The sequence below is a fragment of the Centruroides vittatus genome, unplaced genomic scaffold (assembly GCF_030686945.1).
Source record: "Centruroides vittatus isolate TY-2023 unplaced genomic scaffold, ASM3068694v2 contig_1159, whole genome shotgun sequence".
Lineage (NCBI taxonomy): Eukaryota > Metazoa > Arthropoda > Arachnida > Scorpiones > Buthidae > Centruroides > Centruroides vittatus.
This window is the reverse complement of record NW_027120745.1, coordinates 276,837-297,118: the sequence shown is the minus strand read 5'-3', so window position 1 is coordinate 297,118 and position 20,282 is coordinate 276,837. Positions and strand designations below refer to the sequence as shown.

Here is a 20,282-nt window from a genome sequence, read left to right as displayed (position 1 = left end):
CAAACAAAATAAATATATTGAAGAATATAAAAATTATACTTTAGAAGTAAATCTAATATCAAAAACGTTCGATTCAGCACGACACAGTCTGACTGGAAGGCGTTCAGATAACGACTCTCTACTGTAATAATATAATAATAATAATAATTTCTGCAGTGGAGCTTTGTTTATAAAATAAAAAGATTTTTTACATGATGATGTGTCATGTTTTAAATGATATTTGACATTTTAGAATAGGTCGTTGTTGTCATGTTTAAAATTAAATTCCAAATTTGGAGTTCTTCGTTAATGGTTGATTATGTGAATTTTTATAACTGAACATCATTTGTTATTTTTTTTCATTTCTGCCTCTGACAAATATAAAAAATACGATAGTTTCAAAAAAATGGCAAATTTATTTATTGCGAGTTTTTAAAACATTTTTCAAATGCATTTTGTCTGTAGTCTAGGCCTGATGAGGCCTAGACTACAACAGTAAAGGCTGTTTCTGTTGTTGCATCATGGATTTAAAAAATGAACAGAGAATTGTAATTAAATTCTGTTTTAAAGCAAGTTGTTTTACTACAGAAACTCTAAATTGGTATAGAAGGTGTATAGTAATGTGGCTCTAACTGATCCGAGAAATTAAAATTTCAAAAGTCACTCATCAAAATGATGACTTTTGAAAATGAAAGACAGTCAGAAAAGATAAAATATGTTTTTATCATACGCTTTAATGTGACAATATTTTTATCTCATTTTTAAAAGTATATTATTTGCTGATATTTTAAGTATGGTATAAAATTTAAAAAGTATATTCTATAAAACTTTGCCTGGTGTAAAAATGGCTTTTACATTTGTATTAAGGAAAAAAGGGACTTAAAGACAGTTAGAAAAGATGAATTTTCTGCAACTTTGTGAAGCGTTTGTACAATTGTACTAAACAATACATTGGTATATTATACAAAGAATTATACATTAGTACATACTGTGTGTTTATTTTTTGAAGAAGTATGACAAATGTTTTGTTATTTTGTTTTATTCTTATAGCACTATAAAACATAATCTGATGTTTATAATAAATGCTATCAATAATTTTTATAATAATAATTTAAATTTTATATATTACCAGTTTTATTAAAAAATACATGTAACATAAAACTATTTAACTGCAAAATTTATTCTTCAAAAATGTTAATATGAAGGAGTTAGTATATAAAAAGTATTTAACAGCATTGCTTATTATTAAATTTGATGATAAAATTCCAGCACAGACCACTGAAAATATTGAAGATACTTCTGGTTTGAGTGGAATGGAGATAGGTAAGAATTTTGTAAAAGTTTTATACTTTACATTTTATTTATGGATTTTTCTTTGGCAATTTAGAATAATCTATATTATTCTGGAATTAAGTCTGGAAGTTTACATCGATCCAGTTTTCACAAACTGTGGCCACGTGTTTTGCAAGTCTTGCATCGATAGAGTCATGGAGCTCTCGAGTCGTCGGTGTCCAGTTTGCAGAACGCCAATATTTCGCATTGAACATCGAGGAGATAAAATAGACAAAATTAAGTCAATATTGTGGAACCATTATGTAATTTGTAACCGCTGTGAAAAAGTAATTATTTTAGCACAATTGCGCAATTGTGCTAAAATAATTACTTTTTCACAGCGGTTACAAATTACATAATGGTTCCACAATATTGACTTAATTTTGTCTATTTTATCTCCTCGATGCTTTTCTGTAAGAAGCCGACTTCCAGAGGCAATCAGTTAATTGTGCGTCAGTGATGGTCTAGGGCAGGGATGAGCAACTTGAGGTCCTCAAGCGGCAAATTCATATATTTTGCGGCGGACGCAAAAATTGTCAAAGTTTTTAAAGAGCCACAAAATTTTTTCTTGCCAACAATAAATAGTACTCGCATAAATAAAGTTTTTTGATAAAAAAAACTAATCTATTTATTCATATGTAAGTAGTGTTTTTCACAACAAATTAGATAATATATATATGGCATTATTAGATAATTACTTATTATTTAAGTAAAAAATTAAAACAATTAAACATTTACTTAAGTATGCTGGGGTGTAACCCAAAACCTAGTGTTCTGTGTTTTTTTTTTCTTCTGCTTTTTTTAATTTGTCATTAAAGGTCTTTATTATTAATTAAACATTTACTTACAACACTAACTTATACTTGAATAACAAACAATTGAGCAAACAAATTCAATGGGAGCGTTGGCTTTGCATGGTTTTAGAAAGTTTCGATAAATTTGGCTCATAACTTGTTTTAAGTTTCAGACACGATTCTAAATTTTCATTTGTTAGTTGGCTTCTTACTTTACTTTTAATTATATTCATGCAAGAGAACGCTTGCTCGCACGAATATGTCGATCCGAAGATAGTCAGCACTCCAAATGCCAACTTCTTCACCTCACTGTAGCAATCTGGAAGACTATTCCATGCGTCGAATATAAGTGCCTCAAGTCGCGGCATTTCTTTTAAAGCTGTCCACTTTTGTTGCGTTACGTACATACATTTCTGGACCTCCAACTCTTCCAACTTGCTTTTCAACTCTGTAAATTTTCCACTCCACAAAGCTTTACTTTTTAAATCGATCAATTGCATTTCTAGAGATCCAGTATCAATTCCAAATGGCTCAATGTGGATTTCGTTACTATTTGTGTTAAGAGGATTTACTATGAATGCTAGAGTGGTTTTGTTGGTTTTGAATTGCTCAAATCTGTCAGCAAATTCATCTTTAATTTTTTTTATAACTGTGCTGAAGTAATTCGTGTCAACAGTTGCACTGGTTTTATCGCGATATTGCTTTAGAAATTGAAAATGAAGTAATTTACCGCTCTGAATATCTTCTGCAAAAACAATTAATTTTTCTTCAAAACAAACCAATTCTTCTACCAAAACATAGGCTGGGTTTCCCTTTCCTTGCAGTTTTAGATTCAGCTCATTTAATTTCTCTGTGATATCCACCATAAAGTAAAATTTTTGCAACCATTTGTTGTTCTCTAATTTAGGGTGATTAATGCCTTTTTCATTTAGAAATGTATTTATTTCATTCAAGCACAAAGCGAAACGTTTCAACACCTTACCTTTCGAAAGCCATCGCACTTTATTGTGAAGAAGGAGGTCGTATAAATAATATTTGCGTATGGAACTAAAGAGCCGCAGGTTGCCGACCCCTGGTCTAGGGCAGTGGTTCTTAACCTTTTTATACTCGCAGCCCACCAAATATTTCATAATTTTTTGTGACCCTCATTTTTTTAAATAATAATTTATATTTGATTATTTGATAATTTATCTATAATAAATTGATTTTTTTATTATTGCTTTATTTTTTTATAAAATAAATGTAAATCATAACTTTATTATTTCATTTTCTATTTAAATAACATTCAAACTTCACAATTAAACGTAAAAACTCATTTATTTTTAACAAAAAAAAATAAACAATTAAAAATTCATAGAAAAAACAAAAAATATTCGAAAATAATTTAACGAGATTTCTTGTGATTTTGTAATTCCTTGAACTTCTATTCTTACGAACTCATATTTGATATAATCACGATCGTATTTTCTAATTTTAATGTTACTTAATTTTGTACCTTTAGTTTAGGACTTGTGGTTTTTTTTCCGTTGCGTTTTTCACTGTATCATCGTCGGAACTTTCACTAGTATTTTCTTCAGTATATTTTCTTTTTGAAGGTCCCGGTCCGTGATTACTTACATTAAAAAAATTTTCTAATGTTCCTTTCTGTTTTTTGCTCATTTTTGTGGGTTAATTATAAATAATTAAAACTAAACGCACACTATAAGAAAGAAATGCACTATAATTAGATCCAAAGCCGATGCTAAAACTAAACTAAAACACCCACAACTTGGTAAAGATTTTGCATAACTTTTGCAAAAATATTTAAATTTTCTAACCCTACTACTAAGCCTACTATTTTTGCATAATTATTTTTAAAATTCCAAGCATTAATAGTTTCTTAGAATTACTTTGGAATAAAAGAAGTAAATACTGCGGTGTAAGTAGCATATTTGCATTTATTTCTTCTGTACTAACAAAGTTGTATGTAGGAAGAAATAAAAAACAAATAAAAAAAACTAAATAGGAAAACTTTATCTTTCTTATTTCACTTTTCAATACGATATTCGGTTATACATCAATTTTCTTTTTATTATATTCCGAAGGAAATTTTGCATAATTTGGCGGCCCCCCGGCAAACTTCTTACGGACCCCCAGGGGCCGCGGCCCCCCTGTTAAGAATCACTGGTCTAGGGTCCATTCGTATTCATTTGTTCGATAAGCCAGTAAAAACTGTAGACTTCTCTAAATGTATTTTTAATATCACAATTACATTCCGAATCGCTAGCCACGATATAAGGGCTAAAATTAAAAATAAATTATAAAAACTTACTCGGTGAAATAAAATGTGCGATGGATATACATACCTGGTACAATATATTGTTCAATTGTATTAATATACTTTTAAAGAAAATTATAATTAAAATATAGCTTTGTAAAGAAACGTACATAAAAATAACATAAAATATTCTTTACTTTTTAAATTTTAAAACAATCCACTTAGTCAAATAGCTCGATACGAGTAGCTAATGGATGGAATCGGAGACGGTCCAGGTAGGTATGTAGTGTGTGCGTGCCAAATCCCGAAGGTGCCGATACCGGTCAATGTCAAATGCCTCTTTTGTCGCATCACTAGTATATCTCAAAGGACGCCACAGGGCTGTTGTAAATTTTAAACGTTTCTCACCGTAGCTGTAAAAATCTAACTATGTTAAACTTAATAGTCATTTGTTTTCTAACTAATTCGTTTTAATACCAGGTGTACACGGAAATCAGTTTCCCACTGTACTGAGCGAGTGATTGGTTCGGTCAAGCTTTTGTTTAAGTAAAATTCTGGCTCTTTCAACAGGGTTTTATTTATGTCCCCATTCCCTGATCTCTTAATTATTTAATTACTTCTTAAGTAGAAATAAGTCGAAACCAGTTACTTTGTACTTGAATATCTAGTCTTGGGAAACATTGGAAAGACAACGGATACTTAGATCGTAAATTTAAGGAAAATAAATTCTAGAGCTTTTTTGCACCTTGTGCGTTTCATTCATCAAATTTGGTTGTAAATGATGCCATAGTAACAGTTAAATTTTTTAACACTACAAGAATTGTACACGTTTTATCTGCATCCGCTTACAGATAGGACATTCTAAATCGTAATATCATCGGTTTAACATCCGAAATCCGTAAGTAATATAAGATGGGAGAGCGGAATAAACGCAAAATAAAGATATCAATTATTTTAATGGATTTTTTAAAACCCCTGTCAACTATACAGAACTATCATAAAAACATGCCAGTAAACTTCTATCGGTTGGGTTAAGTTATAAATCTAGTCTAGGGTGGGCAACCTTTTTTATAACGTGGGCCAGAATAAATTTTACGCTTTTTCCGCGGGCCGTAGTAGTTAATTGACGCCTTCTTGTGACTCGTAATTTTTTAAGTTGCAAATATGAAATAAATAAAAAGTTAATTACTACATTTATTTTTTTTATCGTTTTCGAAAATTACAAAGAATTGGAAAAATAACTATTAATTAGTTATTTTTCCAATTTAATAATCTGTTAAAGATCTCGCGGGCCGGGGGTTCTATAATCTATTAATATATATAATCTATAATCTAATAATCTATTAAAGATCTCGCCGTTGATCTAGGCTGCTCATGATTCACATAATCGGGCGAGGGTGGCCGAATATCTAGCAGGCGGCTAACAGCCCACAACCGCTCCGGGATATAAAATTAGAAGCTTTACGCGTGTGTCGCTTCTACCAGCTAAACCGTGACGTCGGTGCTCTGTAAAGCGCATGCGCCAATGCCTATATAATCTGGCTGATTGGAAACTGACCCGGTTTCGACACTCCTCCGCCACCGAATTATTCGAATATACAATAGCAATCTTATCGTTTTTTTCACATGTAGTATAGAAATTTGTAAAAGATACATAATGCAGTTATAATAAAATATTAATTTAATTAATTCAAAGTACGTTAAAATATGAAAATTTATATTTTATAAAATACAAGGGAAGGTCATTGGAAGGTGGAAGTGGAGTGTTAAGAAAAGAACACGACAAAGGTCAGAGGTGCGGGGTCACCTAACTAGGTCAAGGGGCAATTCGGTGTGGGTTATCCCCTGGAGGTTTACATACATAACAGATACGTCACGACTTAACGGAAAAGAACTTACTGGATTGCATCTCCATTTGCGATTCTCGTGAAAAACGAAATAAAAATGGCCCTTTTCCGAAGAATTTAGCGACACGTGATGAAAAGTAGATGGATTATATCATCATCAGCCAAAAATGATCATGGGGCAAGAAAAATGAACCACCATTAAAAACTCCAAAGGCTGGTCTTTATCCAAAGAAGGTCATGCTCACTGTCTGGTGGGATTGGAAAGGAATCCTGTACTACGAGCTGCTTCCACAGAATCAAACAATTGATTCTGATAAGTATTGTTCCCAACTGGATAAACTGAACATGGCAATTAAAAGAAAAACGTCCAGAACTGGCCAATAGAAAAGGCACTGTGTTTCATCAAGATAATGCCAGATTGCACATGTCCTTACAAACATGCCAAAAATTATTGGAACTAGGATGGGATGTTTTACTCCACCCTCCATGCTCACCCAACTTTGCCCTGTTGGACTACAGTTTGTTCTCTGCAGCATTCCCTTTGTGATTAAAACTTTTATACTTTGGAAGCTTGCAAAAATCATGTGGGAAAAACTGAAAAATTCTACGAAGAGGGTATCTAAAAAGTGCTAATATACCTTCGTTTGTATTTCTTTTGAAGAGGGTATCACGAAGTTCCCTGTAGATGGCAACATGTCATTAAAAACAACAATGCATACATAATAGAATAAAAACATGTAAGGAACTGAGTCCGAACCTTATTTTTTATTTTATTATTATTTCCGTTTTATTATCTTTTTGTTTGGGGTTTATGTTTATTTAGGACGAAGGTTCCCCACCACTCTCTTGTTAGTAATGAAAAATGAAGATAAAACAACTCACGGAGAAATAAGCGCCATAGGAAACATCTTGCGCACTTGCGCTGCCCGGCGGAAGTAACAGTCCGCAGAAAAAAAATGGAGGGGGAGTCCCCACAATCACTAGTAGAGAAATACTTGATAAACCGTCTTAAACATCCCAGAAAATTATGATAAATATTTTGTAAACGGTTTATAAGCTTTGTCGGAAACTTAAAGCTGCCAGAACAAAGTTAATGTTAGCAACTAAGTATGTAAATAAGAGGAGTAACCCAGCTCAAGTGTGACGTCACCTCACAGTATAAAACCCGTACAGTTAACCGAAGAAGGAGAGGTGATTTCCAAATCGAGGCGACTGAGAGCGAGGTAGATTCGAAAGCGAAGTATTTTCTGATAGAAGTCCAGATTGATAATTGGACGATCCAAGGTGTTAAAGAGGAGTTCGATTGACGATTTGACGATATCGAAAGGATTGAGGAAATAGTTTCTTCGTATAGTGAGGTGACGGATAGACGTTTAATTAGTAAGAGATTTTGTTCATAGTTTCTAAGTATTTGATTGTCGAATTTCAAGGGGAATTACTATTAAGTTAAGCTAAGTAGCTGAGTTTATTGTCGGGTTGACTTGTTGATTTTCGTTAATAAATTTGGTTTGGATTATTGATACTTGTACGTAGTACATTCTAGTTGCTAATTAAATATATTTGAACTTTTGATCTGACTTGATATTTATCGTTATTATTACTAATCTTTCGGTGCACGCTTAAAAGCCCAGGCCTGGCAAACTAATCTCGAATCGCGTAAAGCACCCGTTAGGTTAACGGAAGTTTCACCGACCGTAATTATAGTCGGTTTCCTAAGATACTAAAATTGAGTACTTTACAAACATATTTTTAGTTTTAAAACAGTTTCTTTTATTTCTCTTAAAAAATCACTATGAACTTTCCAAACAAACCAATAACACTAATATTTTTGAGATATGATATAATATTGTACACACACATAATTTACATATTCTTTATTAACTACTACTGACATCCAATTTCCAAAATTTGCCCATTAAAATCCATAAATTAGAATTTTAGAACTGCATGTTTAAAGACAGTTCTTGAATCAAAGAAACTTTTTAATAAATGCTTAGATTTAAAACCAAAATTTCAATAAAAGCATTTTATCTTTTGCTCTGAGTCTAAATATGAATCTTTTAGTCATAATAAAATTTTTTAAATGTGAGAAACAAGTCTATGCACTTGGAAGTTCTTAAATCTCTTAAAATTAAGTGAATTTTATTAACTTATTAATTAACACCCAGAAAATAACTCCAAGTGGCATAAGTCTGTTGAAGTTATAAGTGTCATTAAATAGAATAAAGTATAAATTTCGTTTAGAGTAGATAGCACATCAGCATGCACAATAAATACATTTGAATATTGTTTCTTTTAATAATATTTCATTTCATTCAACACTCTTGCATCTTTTTAATTTAGTCAACTGTTATAGGACTGCTTTAATAAGAATTCAAGACTAATCTATATATATAATCGAGACGAGTTGATGATAGTAATAATAATAATTCCATGCTTTGCTGCAAATCCGCCATTTTCGATTGGCGAATTAAACCAACATTAACCGAAATCATAATATGCAAAGATACTTACGGTTCGTGCGACATATTTTTTAGCAAGCCATTCGTTTTGCAATGAATATATAATAAACGCAAATCCATTCTTATGTTTAACAGGGTATAGCGGCTGGCAGCCTGCCTCCTGCTAAATTGCTTAAGAATTGTTTAGCCTTACAGCTCAATAAATAATCCGGTTGTTCGTTTGATATTTGTGTGTTTTTCATTAGAAATCTTCAATTTTTCCAAGTTTAAAATAAATAAATATATACTCAATTGCTCAAGAAACGAAGCCGTTAATTGAGCATTATAATAAATATTATTCTCGAATGATCGTATGACTCGAGATAACGAAATATGTATTATTTGTACTGTACATATTTCGTTATCTCTGCTGATAAGTTTGACGCTGTACTGTGCCCAACAGATTATTCAGATGATACGAACGAGTTCGTCATGCATCCCGCGATAATGAATGTAAGTAAACGCTCTTCTTTATTATTTAAACACCTCATAATTGTTTTGAATTATTTTTATCCATTAACGTTCAATTATACATCTTATTATTTGTGTTGAACATAAAGTAATTATGAGACATAACAACAGCGTAAATATCTATATATTGCACCGCGCTTGATAAGAATAGAGTTAAAAGTACGATAGGAAAAGGAACATCTAAACATTAGGTGATGCAATAGGAATTGCAACAGAATATAATTATATGAACGTAAGAAGGATATGAATGAAATTGTCAGGTACAGGATACTTCAGAAAAATGTGTAACATGGTAGCTTGCTATGTGGATTTGTAATGTTTGCTCGTTCTCTACGTAGTTACCCGTCGTGTGAAAGCAGTTTTGATCCGATTGTAGTAATCTCAAAAAAGTGCAGCCTTGCCCCCTCTGCAACGGGGTATAATAAGGCCGGTATCGTCTTTTCTCTTACTACGTTACCGATTACTAACGGCAGCGTTATATTAATGATGTGTAGAAAGTTATTGTGTTTTTAATTAAATAAAAATATATCACCGGAGGTTTAGCGTTGTTTTAAACATTCTAGATCATTTTATTTCTCGAGTATTAACAAATAGTTCACTTCCTTGCGTATGAATAAACATTATACGATTTCATAGAGCGCACTCTTACATGAAATGTCACCTTTAAAATTAATAGGAACTTGTAAATTTCAAGTTGATTTATTCCGTCAGTGCTATTTCGTGCGCAAACAAATGGAAAACTTAAAGATCTCATTTAGTAATTGAAAAAAATCTTAGAAAATATATTAAAATACATTTTTCTTATAGTACAATTTACTATGCAACTTATATACAAGGTATTTACAGTATGTACTGTACGTTACTGTTCGTGTAAACTATAATTCTTATATAGAAATACCAGTAATTTCTGTCAATCTTTCTAAAGGCTGCGGCCGCTAATCGCCTCGAAACTCCAGCATTTTTTCTAAATTATAATTATTTCAGAAATAATAATTTTATGATTAATTTAGTAATTATAATAGAAAAATTTTAATCAAAATTAATCGAAGGTAAATCTTATTTTAAAAAACTCGGGATAAATTTGTCATAATAAATCTCTCCCAAAGCAGGCAGATGGCGTTGAATAATGACTGTTAAGACGCCATTTTGTCCCAGCAGTGGCCAAGCGGTTTTTCTCCCCGAATACTGAGAGTTCTATCTTGGGTTCGCGGCTCGCCCGTACGGGCTGGCCACGTGGATTTTTCCGGGTTTTCTCCGCGTCTGTAACGCCTGAGTACGGGGTTAGTTACCCTTAAAAGACCCGCCGGATGGCATTATTCCCCGCGTAACGACCATTATAAACGCATTCAACTACTATTACGTCACACTCTACCTCGGGGCGATACAGCCTAGAAGCTCGTGCCCAAGTAGCTACGACGAGACAAGACGCCATTTTGTTGTAAAGGCGTCAAGGATTAAATTTTGACGATTTATTGAGAATAAATTTTTTTAAATCGAGATTTTAGATTATTAGTAGTATAATATTTGACGTCTCGTCTATTCTATTCTTTTATTTTCCATATGTATAAACTAATACTGTATCTCTTTTGTGTAGATTAATACTCATACTGCTCCGACGTATATAACTAATGTGGAAGTGAACTGGCAAAGGCCGAATTTAGATACGTATCGCACAATATTCGGTTTTTCTACTTGTTCACTCATTTTTGGATTATTATTCTTAATCTCGGGATCAATTGTCACGGCATGTTCTTACGATTCTCGATTTAGCCATCCTTTCTTTACAAGAAATAACCCGTTGAGGCATGTGGGACCAACTTTGTTAGCTTTAGGAGTACTTTGCACCGTAACATCAATAATTATGTCCTGTAGAGCAAAATATAGGATGAAGAGGACTCGACGAAATTTTGCTCGTTCTGCTCCTCCTCTTCCACATCCTCCAGTCGATTTCAGACCTCGGGTGTTGGAAAACCATGCTTCTAGTAATCCATCTTACGTGCTTGCGATCGAACATCGTGGTACCATCGACGATCGGCCGCCGTGTTATCGTTGTGTGATGCAAAATATTAAACCTTCGGAGTGCAGACATTACAATTATGGTACATGTTAAATTGTGTGTCTAGCATTGGATCTTGATTTTGACGGCGTGACGACGACGAGATGTGTGGTCATTACACGGGCACGTTTCGTATCGAATTTGCGATGATTCAAAAATCAAGAAACGATAAAATTTTCAAAACGGATATTCGGCATCGGTCACAAACCAGTAATTTTCACTCCCCCGTACAGTTAAATGATTTTAAGTTACGAAATTTCCGAGATAACGTGAAGAGAAGAAACACCTCGTTTGTACTGTATTTATGTAGATTTCGTGCGTGGTAACACTGATTCCAATTAAATTTTCTGTTTTATATAAAAACTTATTTAAGGCTGACTTTTTTTAACTATTTCCGTCCCGTGGGCACTAAGCGGGCCTTTTTAAGCAAACCCGTTATGGCCAGACCCATAAAGGTACCGGGTGGTGAGGGACGGGGCACGACATATCCGAATGGACTACCCCCAAAAAATTCCTGTGGATTTTTCGACTCGGATATATAACACACCACTTATTATCTTTATTTATTTTAATTTTTGGAAATTTTCCGTAATTTTGTTAGAGAAATAACAATTTTAAATGTAAATAGAGTTTTATATACTGTGTATTATTAAAAGTGTAATTATACCGATAACATTTTTTTCTTCTCGAGTCGTTTTCTTTGTTATTCGCTTATCGGAAATTTTATTTTATTCGAAATGATAATAAAAATAGTTATCTCGTATAAAACGAGATAAAGGCTATTTTTATCGTAAACTAGCTGACCCGGCCACGCGTTGTTGTGGCTCAAAATGTATCTATTATAAATGTATAACACTTCCCCCGCGGGGGGAATTTCAAAAAATCCCTTCTTAGTGTACATTCTCTTGACGTACCCTATTAAAACGCAATCAAAAACGCATCTAAAATAGTATAATAAAAGCCGAGTTCTTCACAGTAGCCTTAATCCCGTCGCTTTTCCCGCTGGAGAATATCGAAAAATCCCTTTTTAGTGTATATTCTGTTGACGTAACCTATTAAAACGCAATTAAAAAACGCAAAAAACCGCATGTAAAATAGTATAATAGAAGCCGAGTTCTTCACGGTAAGCCTTAATCCCTTCCATCTCCCCCCACTGGGGGGAATTTCGACATGTATATTATATAAAACACGTGCGTATTCGAATGCAACGTTGTGTCAAAATTTCAAAGGAATCGGTAGGAACAAACGAACGTTATATTTTTTATTTATATAGATAGAAGATAGAAAATGATCTGCTTCAGCCCATTCTCACAGAAAATCAGAATGCCTGACAGAAAAGCAAACTTAGGTCGTCGGAAGGTAGCGCCATCTGTTGGACATAAAAGCCTTAATCCATATATAAATATATTTTTGAAAGGGGGAAATGGTGTAGGGGTATGAAAAATAGATAGTAGCCGATTCTCAGACCTACTGAATATGCATATCAAATTTGGTAGAAATCGGTAAAGCCGTTTCGGAGGAGTACGGTAACTAACATTGTGACACGAGAATTTTATATATAAGATTATTCAGAAATGCTTCGTTTTTGAAAAATCTGCGCATTTTCTACATTAAAGGTCGTAATGAGTTACCATTTACATTATCGAATGTATGACCACATCAGAGTGATACGTGTTAATTATTGTAACCGCATCTGCCATTTTTGATTTTCCTGATTAAACGAATGTCGATTGAAACCATAATATTCAGTTCGTGCAATGGCCTGGCTTGGCGCGATGGGGGTGCGAGTCAAACGAAGGATGCGTATAAACAAAATAATTATATGATGATGGTAAGGCCAATTACAATTTTATACACTACCGATACTTAAATTCCTACATGCCCAGTGGTGATATTCGAAATAGTTAACAAAGGGTTCGCTAGCAGAAAGTTTTTCCCTGACAATCACCGACAAACAAAATGGAAGTTTTGGCTAGAAATAAATACAATACCTTTCCTTGCGATATATCTAATAATCAGTGGCGTATTTGGAACGTAACGAGCCCTGGGCGAAGACCAGGTAACAATAGTATATTAGTGCTGTCGACGTTTTTTTTAGGCAGAGAAATTTTTCACCCCGAATGGCGCTGCTGATAATAGGCAGATGTCATCGTCTCTCGAAATACAATATCCTTTCTATTTCGCTGTCCATAGCCCGACACGTGTTCCGCAGCCATCTTGTATTATCTCGCGCGCGTGAGATTGTGGGATCTCTCTTATGACTGAGATCTGGTTTCGAGAACTCTCGAATCGATCGCGATTAAACCTCGTTTCGGTCGAGAGAGATCGCACCGAGACATAGTCCCGACCTCGCTCACAATCTAGATTGAAATGCTCGATGCGAACGGGGTATAAGGCTCTAGTTTAGTAGTATTACAGAGTATAATACGTATATTTTAATATATTTGAAAAAAAACCACTGAGAAATGTTCCGTGTGTTTAACAAGGTTCGGAAAACTAAAAATTTTAACAACGGGTTCGGCCGAACCTGTGCGAACCCGCTGAATATCACCACTGTACTGTACATGCCTATTGTTGGCATTGCGAATAAAACACCACCGGCAAAGTGAACACCTCCTCAAAAAATTTGAAAAACGTTCTCTCGCTCCTTTAACATCCGAAATTCGTTAGAAAACGCTATACGCATAATACGCAATTAAGAGGGCATCAGCGCCAAAGTTAGAAAAAATTGTAAACGTATTTGCCGATGCGAGAATCGGAAAATTAAACTCGAAGTAAAGTAAATACGAAATTTTAATTTCGTGTTAAGTTTTTAATCAAGCTCGCCGGGCCAAGGCCTTACATTCGAGGCCTCGCGACATTTGTTACAGATTTTAAACAGAATTCGAGTGCCTTTCACGTGTGTTAAGGGAGAAAAAACCTTCATTTTTTCTGTGCTGTTTTCTTATCTGAATATTGTATGCGTTGAACCAGAAAGTGGTCCGAGTCTTCCTTAATAAAGAAAATGGCCTGTTTATGCCTGTAGGGTCATAGTTATAAGTTAGCCGATAAGCTTTCGCCTACTATAAGTAAATTAAATGGTAATTGGTGTAACTAACTCCTTGATCTTTGGTGGGAATACGGCCAGACGTCGAGATTTGTTGTTAAGAGTGCCACTTTTTTGTTTTTAATGTGTTTCGATAAAAAATAATTAAGCATTACGTTAAAATTTGAAGAAATTATTTCATTTATCTCAAATATTTCCCAAACATCTCGTCGGAAATTACGCGTTTCGTTATCGCAGCAGATAAGTATAACGTCACGAAAACGCCAAAGTTACTGGATTATTCAGAGCGTCCCAACGAGTTCGTCATGCAGCCTGCGACAAGTAATGTAAGTTAACGATTTTTATTATTTAAATACAACTAAGTTAATTTCGATATAGTTTTATCTCATATTTAACAAAAAATATTCAGGCAGATGCAAAAAACAACTATAGATTTCAGACGTAGCTATTTTCTGTGGAGAAAAAACAGAGAAAACAATTGAACGGGAACGGCAGTAGAAATAACTAGAAATAGGAGCCGTAGGAATAAGGTTAGAACAGTAGGCAATTAGGCAACGGAATGGAAGTAAAAACGTGAAGAAACGAAGTGTTAGGATAAAAGTGAGGTCGAGGTGAGTAATCAATCTGCAGTGTCCAAGTCTGGACAATAGCGGCACAAAGTTTTGGAAGTATTGCAAAGCGTTTTCGTACGTGTCTGGTACACATTACGAACAGAATATTAGGGTAAACATTGGTAAATTTGTAATAAAATTAATTGTTCTTTAATTATCTGACGTATACTTCGTAAATGGAAATGTTAACTATACTATTAAAGGGACCATAATCTCGAGACAACAGCATGGCTTTTTGTCATTAGGAATATGTTTATATCTTAGTTTTCTAGTGGTATATTTCTTATGTTGCGTACAGGTTATTCCGTGATATCGTGGATAAATTCGTGATAATACATGGATGATGTACATGGATGATGTAATTCAATTCCGAAAAGAGATGACCGACACGACTCTATTGTTAAAGGAAATGATGTACGGGGCAAGCCAATACTAATTTGAGGTGGAGAGAATGTATTTTAAGTGATTGCAATTTTAATCATATTTTTAATTTATATGTTAGTTGAACATATCCTAACTTACATACATTACTATTTTACTTCTCTAATCGACGATAATTAATTATTAAATGGTCCTTGTGTTTGGTGTCTAAAATTTCACAGCGAAAGCTAAGAATGTTGTCCAAATGGCTAAGGAAATTTAAACGCGCAATACTGTGGAAAAGTAATCAGCGCGTGTTTAAATATATCTCCAGTTTATAGTTTATTGAAATATTAAGGAATAATTCACTTATCTTAAATTTACAAGCAAAATATCGATGGTAAAACTAGTCTCTTTCAACACTACTTCAAATTTCCAGTATTGTTTTTATTCTTACAATAGGAGTCTTTCTGTAACACATACAATGACAATTTACTCAAACGAAGAAAATTTTCAAATTTAATATATTCCACGCTATCTGCCAGCAAAATTTGAAATCTCGTCTTACAATTAGTTATTTAATGAAGATGAATTTAAAAAGTATCACGGAATTACCAATGTTTACCCTATAAAAAGTATAAATTAGGCTTAAATCAATACACTTCTTTAAGCTAATTTTACAACTTCTAAGGACAGATTTCGGTGAAGAACAATGACATTATCTCGAAGGCTAACATGCGTTTTAATTCGTATAATTCGGAATATACGCGTAAATAGCAAACGTGTGTATATAATTCCGAAAAGCAGTCTCTGTGGGACGATAACCGACATATTCGAATGTCTAAATTTCGCAATAAAATCAAATATGAGTTCTTCCCCGTCATTTTCCTTTGGTGTTTTGTTATCACGGGAGCGTAAAAATTGTAATTCACTTACTACAGACCTTTCCGTCGATGCGACACCAGACTTTCGAGTTACTTTAAAAGTTCTAATCGTCGAGGATTAGACTTTGGCCATCTTAGAACAAAATATTTTAGTTCTCCGAGACGTTACACCTTGCCTATGTAGTTTTAAAATGGGAGTTATCTATCAATTGTGCCACTTTTTTTTCTAGTCTATTAAAATTTTTCCATAAGTTTTACATATAAATACATTACTCTCATTACATTTATATATAAAGGTGTTACGTACACTAATATTTTCTTTCCTTGCAGATTAATCGTCATACAACCAATATGGAAGCAAACACGCAAACGTCGAATTTACGTGTATATCGACAAATATTTAATTTTTCAACTTATTTAGTGTTTTTGGGTGTATTTTCTTCCATCACAGGAATCGTAATGATGACCGTTTATAATCCTCGCTTTTACAATTCTTTCTCTATGAAACAAGATTCAGTTCGCCAAGTGGGAGAAATTGTGTTAGCTTTCGGCATACTGTTCATCGTGGTATCCATAATTTGTTTCTGTGTAGTAACAATTAAGACTAAGAAGCGTACGTTGAACGTAAATAGATGGCAACGAAATTCTACATATTCTGTTCCTCTACCGGATTCTCCCAACGACTTCGTAGCTCAAATATTTGAAAATGGCGTTTCTCCTAATCCGTCGTATCTGTTTCCGACCGATCGTCGTGTTTCTCCCGTAACCATTGACGATAAGCCGCCGTGTTATTATTGTGTGATGCAACAAATTAGGCCTTCGGAGTGTTTAAATTGCAAATTAGGTTCATCTGCAAGATGAATTGCACGTTGCAATTATCACACCGCAACTTATAATCGGAACAAAGCGGATTATAAGTGTTGTATCTCCATGCACCAGTGAGGAACTATCAGAATTTTCACAATTCTAAGTTATATAATCTGTAAAGGAATTTAATTGTGGACGAACAGATGAGGAAGAAGACTCGCTAATTTTTTCGGAAAATCAATTAGCAATTTTAAAGTTTTACCATCAATATAAAATTTGTTAATATACTGCATTTAATGATTTTAAATGATACAAAAATTTTGGAGATGACGTGGAGAAGAAACGTATTGTATATTTTATAAGCTGTCGTGTTCGCTTGATTTTCTAATTTTTATATTAAAAAAAACTGTTTTTTAATTCAATATTTGAATTTTTAGTCTGCGCTTTCTCATTGCAACTGGCTAAATCCTTCGTGGATTGTGAGACTGCCCGAGTGCCCTTTATAGATTTTATTGTATTATCCATAGTTTGGATGGATATTCAAAATGCCAATGTCTGTTTACAATATGCAATCCTGCAATCACTTTTAAAGTAACGTTGGCAAACTATCACAGGACGTAACCGTATTTTTAATTTCCTTCCCATTCCCGCTTTACGTGTTTCTTAGAAACACATGATGCCCCAAAAATCAGTTAATCGTTGTAAAAACTAAATTGCCGTCTTATTCAAACACTTTATTTCCTGCATACTTGAAATCGTTCAAAATTGTTAGTTCGGTACAATAATCACGCTTTAGTACTTTCGCAAATTCACATTTCTTCCATAAAGTTTTTTGTTAAATCGTGGTCAACTGATCTGGGGCATGCTTCGTATATCTTTGCCATTACCAATTTCTATAGAATTTTATTACGTAGTGTAAAAACCTATACTACGTTTCACTAACATATACTGAAGTTTATGGTTAGCATACCAAAAAAAAGCATAAAAATATTTCAATTCGAGTTTTTATATTGATGTCCGAGGATTTATGGACTTGTATAATATATATGACAGAAATAATCGTCATAAAAGGATAGCCTATAACAAAATCATTATACTATACGTATGTTAACGGACATTTTTAACGACACATTTTGAAAAAACATTCACATCGTAATTATCTCTCACTCGAGCACATGAACACGCAAAAAGTATTTTAAAAAAGTATCAAGTATTGTAATTTTATAAAATTTTTATTTAAGCTCATTGTGACAATGATCCATAGTTATTTTAGACTTGTAAAATATTCATTATCAAAAACATTTCAAGACTTCACTTTTCAATATTATCCAGTAACATTTCGGGGGAAATTTTTAACAATAGGCAATTTTAAAAATTTGATGATAAAGAATTTCGCATTATCATGAAATTTTATCATTTAAACCATTTCTTTCTTTACGTTGACTCAAGCTTTAAGAAAATTACTCTTGGATAAAGAAATTTCTTAGTGGAATTTAAAAAAAAAACTTGTTCAAATTAAAATCCGTCTTGAATTGGTCGTCCATTTTTCTTTTTGGAAAATGAAAATTTGAAGGTTTTTGAATAATAAAATTGTCGTGAAAGATTTTTAAACAAATTTATTAAAATATGTAAATGAAAACTGCGAGTATATCTGTGTTACTTGGTCGATTTCACAGGTTCTTCAAGCGTAGATTCGACTTGTCCAAAAAACCTCTCAGACGAGCCTCTCTTTGCTATTAAGACATTTCATCGACAGAAAACTATTTACGTCGAAGAACTAACTTCGCCATATATAAATCATCAAAAATGGCGCTAAATAGACTTACATGCATCGACGCAATGAATTTTATATTACGAGGGAATGAATCAAATTAACTCGTAAGCTGATTTAGATAAATCGGGTGAGTCGCCCGAACTTTCAGTTTGGATCATCTGAGTTCGAAATTGAGGTTGATATTTACGAAAACGAAAGGAGACAACGATTTTCTTTTCGCGACTCTTTGCCCGTACCTCATCCATCGCAACGATACGGCCGCTTACGTAAAAGATTGCCAGTGACATCAGCGAGGAAGCAGAACCAATCATGAAAGCGACTATTAATACCGATGACACGTCGTATTCTAAAGAATCTGAGGATCCGTAACAAAATCTTCTCACTGCAAAGCCCGAGAGTGAAAAGGCCATTCCAAAACAGATTAAGTAAATGCAGCATACAATACTAAAAGCACTGTACTTGATTATATACGGCGAATTGCTTCTTTTCTTTCTGTCTACGGCGAAATCGAGAGGGCGAATTTTCTAAATTTAAAAAGAAAAATTAGTTAAAGTACAAATATAACCATTTATAACGATGTCTAAACGGTTGTACTATCCAAAAGTATGGAATTATCCAGTAGTTTTCGGTTAAACAAAAGGTATTTTAATTTCTGTTATATCCTTTCGGTAACATTAATACACTGTGGCTGTAACATTCGTTGCCATTGCATAGTGCGCACCAACTTGTTTAATATGCACTTAAAAGCCGGAACGTTCAAAAATATGTCAACGGGAAAAGAACTACTGGGATATTCGAGAAGGTTATTCGAAGAAACTCGAAAGCCCAAAAGGAAAGGCAACGTGCGTAATGAACTCGAAGTCGCAAAACCGTAGAAAACAGGTCAAGCCAGTCGGATCACTTTTTGTTGCCAAAATTACGAATACGATTCTAGTTTCAAATCGCTTTCCAGTGTCCAATAGGGTCAGAATAAACCAATAGACTTTTTCGTAGGTGAGTGTTATCTTTCCCTCTTCGTGGTCACAAACACTTTATCCGGGAAATTAATCGTTTCCATTTCAGAGCAGTACCATTTTCCCTCCTTCCTACGATCCTGCATTGAAAGACCAAGCGTGTCATCAAAGAGATGCTTTTCTAGAAAGAATGTCATAAAAAATAAATGGAGTGTTTTCGCAGATGTTATTTCCAACACCCTTACTATTTGTCAGACTCCACAGACTGGGATTAATGTGTGACCGCAGGGTCGGGCACCTCTTTGATGCCTTGTCAGGCTTGACACCACCGGAATGGAGGTGGATGGAAACGACCGGAGAAAGTACACTCCACAAATATAACAAAAATACCCGTTTATTGATGGATATTAGCGCGGTTGAGGCCGAAGTTTTCAACGCGAAAACGTGTACGTCGGACGTTTAGGGCCGCTTTCCTGTAAGCCTAGAAGTTTCACAATGGCGTTTGGATAGTCAGTGGAATCATGCTCGACATTCCAAACGCCATTGTCAAACTTCCAGGCTTACAGGAAAGCGGCGTGAACGTCCGACGTACACGTTTGCGCGTTTAAAA

General features: G+C 33.9%; 1 protein-coding gene across 1 annotated transcript; it reads right to left on the bottom strand.

Annotated features, from left to right (window-relative positions):
- Nucleotides 1-2,203: 2,203 nt before the first annotated feature.
- LOC136980052 (general transcription factor II-I repeat domain-containing protein 2B-like) lies at nucleotides 2,204-2,971 on the bottom strand. The gene has a single exon (XM_067276102.1). The coding sequence runs from the start codon at nucleotides 2,969-2,971 to the stop codon at nucleotides 2,204-2,206; it is 768 nt and encodes a 255-aa protein (XP_067132203.1).
- Between the last annotated feature and the right edge of the window lie 17,311 nt (nucleotides 2,972-20,282).

Excerpts from the sequence above, each read along its gene's own strand:
- LOC136980052 (XM_067276102.1), bottom strand. The coding sequence starts at position 2,971 with ATGGTGGATATCACAGAGAAATTAAATGAGCTGAATCTAAAACTGCAA.